We start from the raw sequence: 9,839 nt of genomic DNA on the forward strand, positions 1-9,839 counted from the left end.
TGTTGTTCAAGACAAAAAGTTAAAGCTGTGGTTTTAACCTTTTTGTTTTAAGGGAAAAATCCCCAAAGGTTTTACTAATGCTAAAATTCAGCTTGTATCCGTTTCTATTGTTAATGACTCACAAAATGGTGAATTACTTAATGGTCAACGTGACAAGAGTTAAATAACATTAATCAGTCATATATCTTTTGAAAGTTAATGGATTAAAATAATATTTGCAGCCTAATTTTGAATGATAGTGAACTCAGGCAAGTAGTTTGAGGAACTCTGTGTCAGCAGGGAGTTGTTTCCTGGTTCAGGTGTATGAAGGAGAGCTGGAGCGGTGTGAGGAGAGGCACAGCTGTCTCGCATAGCTAATTAACCTCGCAGTCAGAGTTTTCAGAGCAGCCAGCGCTCCACGGCCGGGCACGTGAAGTGGAGCAAACAGAAGTGTGTACCTGTGAGTTATAGTCACATAACTGTGAGTACAAACCACAACATGACATTCATTTTTACTATGCGAGTAGCTGCACCCAAGAGCTCGAAGTTTGTCGTTGAAAAAGTGTGACGTCCAAAACCAGAAACACTGACAAAACCCTCTATCCCTTCATCCATCTAAAGGTCTGAATTTAAGTCTTTCATGTGAGTATAACAGTAAAAAAAATGCATCTGTTGGTTTTGATAACAGTTTTAATATAAAGCATAACAAAGAGCAAAGGGTTTATGGGAAGAGTTTCATGGAAAATCTAACAGAGAGGACGAGTCAGGCAGGCTTCGAATGTCTGACATTAAAGCACAAACCTGAGAAAAGTTTGAATGAATTTGAATGAAAAACCTTTGTCAGAGTGAATGGGGGTAATGAGCATCTTGTGCTTGTAAGGTTTCAGTACTGAGATGACACGAACCCCAGTTCGACATGAGAAGCAAAAACAAACAGGAAGTCAGAGCAGATCTGCACTTATGCAGGTAACTGTAAGAGCAAAGCCACGTGGTTTTAGATGATGACTCAGCCATTTAAGAGCTTGGTGGCGATCGTGGCTCAACAGTTGGGAGTTCGCCTTGTAATCGGAAGGTTGCCGATTCGAGCCCCGGCTTGGACAGTCTCGGTCGTTGTGTCCTTGGGCAAGACACTTCACCCGTTGCCTGGTGGTGGTCAGAGGGCCCGGTGGCACCAGTGTCCGGCAGCCTCGCCTCTGTCAGTGCACCCCAGGGTGGCTGTGGCTACAATGTAGCTTACCATCACCAGTGTGTGATTGGATGGGTGGATGACTGGTTGTGTAAAGCGCTTTGGGATCCTTAGGGACTAGTAAAGCGCTATACAAATACAGGCCATTTACCATTTAAGAGTTTGGTTTTCCTTTTCCATTTTTTTGGATTTCTAGCTTTGGAAGGGTTTCACAAACGTGTGAACGAGGGTGCAGTTCAGTTTCACATTTTGATCATTTTAAGTACTTAAAAAGAAGCAAACATGTTGATATCCAGATGGATTTTGCATAGTAAAATATGCATTAATATACAAAGTTGTTCAGTAATGCCATATGGTTAAAAAAAAAAATCCCACTGGAAAAAAAAGCTGCCGTTCACTGAATATTTGATTCTCAGACCGTCGTCTTTCACCTCGATCACTCGCACCACCTCAGCTGTAGGTGTGAATGATTCTGTGTCGCTTTAAATGATGCATGAGGATGAAGGTTTTCCCGCACTGTGAGCAGCTGTATGGTCGTTCCCCGCTGTGCGTCCGCTGGTGAACCCTCAGGCTGCTCTGCTGCGTGAACCTCTTCCCGCACTGTCCGCAACCGTACGGCTTCTCTCCCGTGTGAGTCCGGTGGTGTATGCTGAGGTGCGACGAGCACTGGAAACTCTTCCCGCACACCGTGCACCAAAACGCTCGCTTTCTCTTGTGGCTCTGCTGGTGCAGCTTGAACTGGTGGAGGCGGCTGAACGACTTTCCGCACTGCGAGCACCCGTAGCATCGGGCCGTCCCAGAGAGGGGTTTGTGTAGGCTGTGAGGGTTAAAGCTGCTCGGTGTGAACGTGTTGTGCGATTGAGTTACAACTGGTCCATCTCGAGTTGCGGTCTCCCTCTCAGGGTCTTCCTCTAGCTGGCTCAGGTGAGTGGAGTGTGACGCGTTTCTCTGCGGGTAAATTTGTTCCTTCTGCTTGTCTTGCTGCAACAACGGAGCCTGCGACCTAGGCTGGAAATCTGACGACTGTGGAACGTCCTTCTGATATTCGCTGTTGTAAATCCCGTTGCAAAGCCTCTGAGAAGGCAACTGCTGGACGTTAGTCGACTTGCTCAGGTTAGAAGCTACATTTGGATCTGAATGGTCAGGGTACGTGTTGGAATACTCCTCTACTACACTAGAGAAGTCAGGGAAACCAGTGTCAATGTCATTACCTTCAATTATGGATGACCAAATTTGATTCTCCCTTTCATCCAATGAAAATTCAGCAGCAAGTTGGGTCTGCTTCCCCACATTATGCTGGCACCCATCCTGTCTGAATGCCAGTCGATCTTCTTCCTTCTCTGTCTTCACTGTGAACTGAAGGCTACTGATGTCTACTGCACGCTGGGCAGAGTTAAACGAGTCACTGAACTCTGATGGCTTCTGTCTGGCAACCTCTGGATGGGTTAACTGGTGGCCCTCTTCAAACTGCTGGTTCTCTGGAGCACTAGCAGTGTTAGGGTACTGAACAGCAGAACCTGCAGGTGACAGGTGTTAGGAGACTTCAGGTAAGGGTGTAAAGTTCAATTAAGGTTTGATTCTTGCACAAAACCTAGGTCTTCAACTCACCCATTGGTCCAGCAGAATCACTGATCCATAGAGCCTCATCTGGACTTTCTTCTTTTATTGTGAAGGAAACAGTTGCATCTTCAATCTCAGGAAACTACACAAAAAGGGCATGGATTACCTGATTTGTTTTTCAACTTGAGAACTTCTAAGATATATGGTAATAATACAGAGATTGCAACACCAGAATCTGCCAAATTTAGTTTTATATTTCACTTCTTTTAGCTTTGTTTTCCCCTCTACAAACAACTTACTAATTATTAATCCACCCTTTTCATAACACAGCTACCTGCCATAAATAGAAACACCTATGGGAGTGGTGTCACACAAACAAAGCCTCAGCAATGAAACCAAAACTATAAGATTAAGAGGTGACATTTCCGCAGCGAGGTGACATTTATCATACAACTGACACTATTAGATTAACACACAGGTTTTTGATCCACTTTTTGAACTAGTTTGTCACCAGTGTCAGCTGCCCATTTTTCCCCCCATTTTTCTTTTACAATTTGTGAAAAAATATATACAACCACTAAAAGTTTCTGGATTTTTTTTGTTTAGAAAGGCAAACTTTTAATTCTTTTGGAAAACAAAATAAACATGACGCTTTAAGATAAAGTTACCAATTCAATCATTTACAGTACAAAAACAGCAACAGCAATTACTTTAAATGGTGTGTGAAAGCCTAGCAGAAATACAGTGAGGTCCTTCTGAGCCTCTGATTATGGGGAACTGTGCATAAAAATGCCCATAATTCCTGAAAGGTTAATGCAACAGTTTTGTTAAACCCCTTCAATTAAAGGCTGAAAGTCTGCGCTTTCACCACATCTCGATTGTTTGATCTAAAATCCACTGTGCTGGTGTACAAAACTACACATCTTATATCCACGTCCAAACACTGTAACTTTTTGTAGGCTTTTCGGAAGTGTTCATCAGTCTGGGTGTGAAAATTTCTGATCACTCTAACATGAAAGATTTTTGAGAATCCCCTCAATGCAAACTCAACAGATGACCTCACGTTATATCTAAGCAGTTTTTAATATAAAGTAGAACACACAAGTAAATAAATGACTATAAGGGACCTTCTGCAGAGGCAGCGAAACAGCTCAAAACCACAACACTTCCACCACTAAACTTCACAGATGGTGAACAGTTTTTCTCATGAAAAGCCGTCTTTTGTCTGCACCAAACATGTCTACTGTTACTCCAGCCATACAGCTCTACTGTTTCTTTATTTTTCTGATGCTAACACTTTGACACTAACAGCTAAAGAATAAATGAACAAATGCTCAAGTTTTTTGCAAGACTTCTTGTTGCATCAGTCAATCTGCCCCTGGGTTGAACTGACCTTCCACGTGTGGGGGATTTTATCTCATATCATTTGGGGATATGTTTGAATTCCCATGCTCACAGGCAGTACACGTTTTCTTGTTTTATTTGTTTCAGATATTGTCTTGATGACAACCACAAACTTCAACAGCAAAGAGAACAGCAGAGCACAAACCTCACAGCTTTCAGCTGTCACTGTTAAAGGAAGCTCAAATCGCAGACGCCTAACCTGGGACTGATTTTAAGTCTAGGTGTGTGACACATAGAGGGGTAACAAAATAACTCGAGATGCAAATCTTACCCCATCGTAACCACCATGAAAGACCTACAGGTGCTATTTTGAAGGATTATTGAAATAACTTTAATTTAACAAGGAATAAAATTAACAGTTTGTTGACTTTTCTTCAAAACATTTTTTATCCTTCAATCACCATTCTTGCCGTTACAAAATTATCCCTTAGATGTCACTTCATGGTTGTTTAAAGGCCAGGTCTCCCTTTTAAAACATCTAAATTAAGCGTAGTTACTTTTTCCATGTAGATGGTATGTTTTTAAACTGTGTAAACATTGAAACTTGCAGCAACATGTTCATTTTATGTATGACTTCTCTAAAAACAAAAAGTTTTTTTTTTGTTTTTTTTTAAAGAGCAAATGTTGTCCAAAAGGCAACAATTATTAGAGCATGTAGTAAACACAGACCTTCATATCTCTTGCAGGGTGCGGACAGTTGCTCCCCACATCAGTTCCTCTGTCCATGTAGTTTTCTGGTTGCAGAAGGGAAGAAAAATCTCAATTTGAAAGCTCGAGCAGAGGAAAAGTAGATATTATTTGGAGGGGGAGTAAAATACCTCGAAATTCATTTACAAAAATAAGCAGAGGTTAACATAAAACACACCAGCGATGGCTTTTTAAATCAAATTCTTCCTGCGTTTGGTTCTACTTCTACATTTAGATGCACAACACACTGAGTTGTCAGTTGGCACAAACAGTGATGGAAATCTTACCGAATCCTCGCTGCAGCTGCGCATTTTTGCTCTCCATCACCAGCAGTTTCCTCTTCAGCATCTCGTTCTCGCTCTGCTTTCGGGATATTTCAAGATGCAGAAACGCACATTTGTCATCGACTAGTTTGGATATCTCTGCCACTGCTGCCTTCACCAGAACCTCCATTATTGAGGATAACTGTGTTTGAAAGGGAATGCACGTCGCCATGTTGACTCATTCAAAGTAATATATGCCAGGTAAATTAGAAGAATTAGTAAGTGCTTCCAAGCAGTGGTTTAAAAAATGTGAAAAGAAGCGACGCAGTAGAAAATTTTTACATCCCTGTGAGCATCATGCTAGCTGAAACCTTTCTTCCGTGTGGCGGAGGGCTTTACCATAAATACACGAATAGAGGCGCGGTGGAATAACAGGTACGAGGCCTTCATCCTTCTGAGTCATCACCCATGGGTGTTAAATTTGAGCTAAAACTGCACGTAGAAAGGAAATTGTGGGTTAGGAAATGAGATAAAGGTCAATAACCAGCTCAAAGATTAGTTTAGATTCTTGTTGTATTTTATTGGGAAATATGCCACATGGTCTCAAAAAACAAGTCAGATTGTACTTACAAATACTAATTGCAGTAGTAGTAAAAACTAAAGAAAGATAGAAAAAATGTTTGAATAAAGAAAGTTCAGGAAATGTGTGCAAATGGAACAACAGACCTTCTCTTTGGGACTCCAGGACATCAGTACAATATTTAGAAAATACAAGAAAACATACGTGGATACCTTAATCTAGTTCATTTGCTTTTATATGAATTTGTTTGGAGACCTTTTTTCTGTGTAAGAAGAACCTGTGAAATAGATCTCTTGATACAAATGAGTACCAGACCAATCATACCTCTAGACTAAACCCTTAACATATTTTTGACGGGTGTGTTATCCTTCTGGAAGCAGCCATCGGTAGATGGGTGCACTGTGGTCATAAAGGGATGAGCAAGCAACAACACTCAGATAGACTGTGGTGTTTAAAGAAAGCTCAATTGGTACCAAGGTGCCCGAACTGTGCCAAGGAAAGATCGACCACACTGCTACACCACCAGCAGCACTCCAAACCCTAATTTTTTCCTCAGATTGTGACCCTAAAATCTGATTGTTGCAACAGAAATCAAGACTCATCCCTCATATTGTACAGTTTTGGTGAGCCTGTGTGAACTGTAGCCTCAGTTTCTTGTTCTTAGCTGCCAGCGCCCAGTGTGCTGTTTACAAAAAAGTTTGAAACACACAAAACAGATTTGAGAAAGCTAAATCCAGCCACTCGTGGTGCGTCACAATTAATACCAACTTTCATTGAGACCATCTTTCACTGTCAGTTTAAAGACATTGTGGAATTGTGCCTTTACCACTGCCCTCGACTCAGAATGAAGCAGACACCAACTTCGAAGAACCAAAAGAAACACGTGCGCATTGTCACAGGGCATTTGTGGCAAGCAAAATTTAAATGTTTATGTCTTGGTGCCACAGTTGATTGTCTCTAGAAGTAATAACTCCCTTCATAACAGTATCTCACAAGCCTTAATGTGATAACTAAAAACTCCACCTATTCATCCAAATGTGCCCGCGGCAGGATCTTAAGAAACACAACATGGCAACAACCAAAATGCCGTTATTGGGGTTCAAGATCAGGGTTTTACAAACAGATCACGGTAGTCACGGTAACATCGCCCATGTTTTAAATCTTCTCATTTTAATCTCAAATACACAACTGAATTTAATTACTCTCTTATTACTTATTACTAAGCTTATTACTCCCCACAAACATGCTACACATAGAAACTGCATAGTGATGAGTCAAATGTCCTCCAGAACTAAGGGTGGATGCTGGCATGAGATGTCAGAGAGAAAGATTCTTTACACTTAAATAGACTTGGTGCGATGTGATGTCTGCCTCAACTAACTCACAGGCTTTGCTCATCAGCCATTCATCTTCCCAAGTCACACACTGGCCCACTTTAGAATATGCAGTTACTGTAACAGACGTATCCAGGGATCCTAAAAATTATAAACTAGTGAGTTAGCATCTTAGTAATTGAAAAAAAGAAAAGAAAAAAAAACGTAATGTCAAAGGTCCCATCTGTGATTTTAGAACTTATACATTTTGTGTAAGTTAGGCTCCTTCAAGGATCCCTACAGGGTCCCAATTTTACATTTTTTTCCAAGAATATGGAAAAACTGGAAGACTAGGAGGAAGGTAGGAGATGTAACAGAATGGAGAGAAGGAAGAAATCAGCATTTGAAAGATTTAACATTTAGCAATTACTTAGACTGATCAATACGAAAAGAATCCACAACTCAAACACAGAATTTTCCATTTATTAGAAAATACAAATAAAGAAAATTATATTTTGTTATTCACATATTACGTATCCTTGAATATGTAATCCAACTTCATGTACAAAGTGAATTTAAATCTTTCCACAACGGCCTTGGGTTTCAGCAATTGTTGATCAGCAGCCTCGTGTAATAAACCTCTGTACTAAAGTAAACAGAAAACACTTCATATAAGGAAGGGGGGAAATTATAAGAGGTTTACTTTGTGATGCACTTTTGAGAGGCATCGACACTGCAGTGGCAGGTTAGGAATTTCATTTCCATGGAAAAAAACAAAACAAAACAGAAGCACTCATATGATACAAGAAATAGTTTTGTGACACCTGCCTCAGACAGTCTCTCTGTTGGCTTGGTCGGTGCTATTTTAATGACCTCTTTAAGTCCATCTAACAATTCAGGACACTGTTGTCTATATAAAATACTCAACACTGCTTTAGTAACTAGTTTCTGGATTATGTCTTTGACCCAGGTCATAAATAAAAATACATTTCACACAATAAATATCATCGTGGGTAGGTATAGGTAGTCAAACAAACAAAGAGAAACTTCAAAGTCTTTGACCATTTGAAATTCTCGATAGTCACCATAGATGTAAATGAGGTATTTAATGCACAACCTTCTCTTTGATTCTTCATCATTAACTCTCATCCTTTAATTTCTTCAAGGAAATTTTTTTTGGTTAGTGGAAAATGTCACATAATTGAAATCTTGGCTCGACTGGAAAGTTAAAGACTATCCAGCTGTAATTTGTCTTGTTTAAGACCAAACTTGCAGAATGTGGCACCACAGTGCAAGCGCAAATTTCATACAACTTTAGAAGATACCGTGATTTGAGGTTCAGTGCGCAGCCCATAAGAGGACAGAAATAAAATGCTGCAAAGCAACTATTTGAATGTCTTCGACTAAATTTAAAACTTACCTTACAGTAACTTCTACAACAGTTAAACTCTGTGTGGGTGAACTACACACCAGCCCATATCTTAAAATCTATTTTACTGATGCAAAATTAAATTATTTTACTTTAACAGCTTTGGCATGATGTCTCAACCAAAGTTTAGAAAAACTGGTCCAGTATACTTGCTTCGTTATATATGCTATAGTATGGAACAGCAAATAAAAAAGCAGAACGCTAAATTTCAATGTAATGTGTTAAAATAATGCATACACTTGTACCAATAAAAACAATCAAATATTTTCGAATTGATATGTGATAATGAGAAATGAAATCTATGTTTGTAACTATTTTCTCTATCTTTTAAAAATGTAATTCAAATGTAAAAGGACACATAAGAAGCAGGGCTATTTAAAATTCTATTAATATGTCATATGGGTTGAGGTAATGGTTGATTACAGGACTGTACTGGCTACTATAATAAAATAAAGTACTTTTGACACAAAATAAATGTCTTTGAGTAGTTTAGATTTTAAAAAAAAAATTGAAGTTCTGCACTTAAATAACAGAAAAAGCTTTTAGTTAGTAGCTTGCAAATATCAAACATTTGTTTTTGGCCTGTTACTTTAAAAAAAAAAAAAAGTTAGTAACACATAAACGAATGACAAGTCTGAGTAACTGCTCCGTTTACAGACAAGAACATCTGACAGCTTCTAATGTTTCTCACCTACAGAGACATAATGGATTCATTTGTGCAAAAACGCTCCTGTTTTTCTGAATCAGTGAGACCAGTCCATGCACATACAGCACTGTTTGTTATGTCTGTGCTGCTGGTTAACTCAGGTACCAGATTTTGTTTAGATGCTAAAATCGGTAATTTTAGCCCATTAAGAGGTGGTTTTCTAGGCTTATATAATTCACCTTTATGAAAATAAGTGTTGCAGGTGCATAAATGCTAAAAATGAGTCGTTTGTGCCAACCAAAGAAACATATTTCACGTAAGATCTCAAAAGAACACGAAAGCTTGATTTCTTGAGTAGTAATGATAATTCCTGACTCCCCACTTAGTGTTACACAGTTAGAAATGAGCTTCCTATGAAGGGTGGCTGTCCTCTTGGGTGAGAATTTCAGCCATCTGGGAGGGGCTCAGAGTAGAGCCGCTGCTCCTCCACATGGAAAGGAGCCAGTTGAGGTGATTCGGGCATCTGACAAGGATGCCTCCTGGGCGCCTCCTGGGCGAGGTGTTCAGGGCATGTCCCACCGGGAGGAGGCCCCGGGGCAGACCCAGGACACGCTGGAGAGAATATATCTCTCGGCTGGCCTGGGAACGCCTTGGTGTTCCCCCAGACAAGCTGGAGGAGATAGCTGGGGAGAGGGAGGTCTGGGCTTCTCTGCTTAGGCTGCCGCCCCCATGATCCGGCAGCTGATAAGCAGAAGAAGATGGATGGATGGATTTACTTTTGCTCACATTTAA

General features: G+C 40.1%; 1 protein-coding gene across 1 annotated transcript; it reads right to left on the reverse strand.

The window, feature by feature from the left end:
* Positions 1 to 1,249: 1,249 nt before the first annotated feature.
* Positions 1,250 to 9,571, reverse strand: LOC102305944 (zinc finger protein 8). The gene is made up of 4 exons (XM_042219071.1): positions 5,104 to 9,571; positions 4,799 to 4,863; positions 2,774 to 2,867; positions 1,250 to 2,682 (listed from the first exon to the last, which is right to left on the reverse strand). The coding sequence occupies exons 1-4, from the start codon at positions 5,309 to 5,311 to the stop codon at positions 1,616 to 1,618; spliced, it is 1,434 nt and encodes a 477-aa protein (XP_042075005.1). The 5' UTR covers positions 5,312 to 9,571; the 3' UTR covers positions 1,250 to 1,615.
* Positions 9,572 to 9,839: the final 268 nt, after the last annotated feature.

Source organism: Haplochromis burtoni, unplaced genomic scaffold (assembly GCF_018398535.1).
Source record: "Haplochromis burtoni strain Fernald_Lab_line unplaced genomic scaffold, NCSU_Asbu1 Contig_27, whole genome shotgun sequence".
Taxonomy (NCBI): Eukaryota; Metazoa; Chordata; class Actinopteri; order Cichliformes; family Cichlidae; genus Haplochromis; species Haplochromis burtoni.

Bases quoted from the DNA above. Each gene is read 5' to 3' on its own strand.
- LOC102305944 (XM_042219071.1), bottom strand. From the start codon at position 5,311: ATGGCGACGTGCATTCCCTTTCAAACACAGTTATCCTCAATAATGGAG. The intron at 2,868-4,798 runs GTCTGTGTTTAC...CTTTTTGTGTAG, and splicing joins ACCCTGCAAGAGATATGAAG to TTTCCTGAGATTGAAGATGC. The intron at 2,683-2,773 runs GTGAGTTGAAGA...TGTCACCTGCAG, and splicing joins TGATTCTGCTGGACCAATGG to GTTCTGCTGTTCAGTACCCT.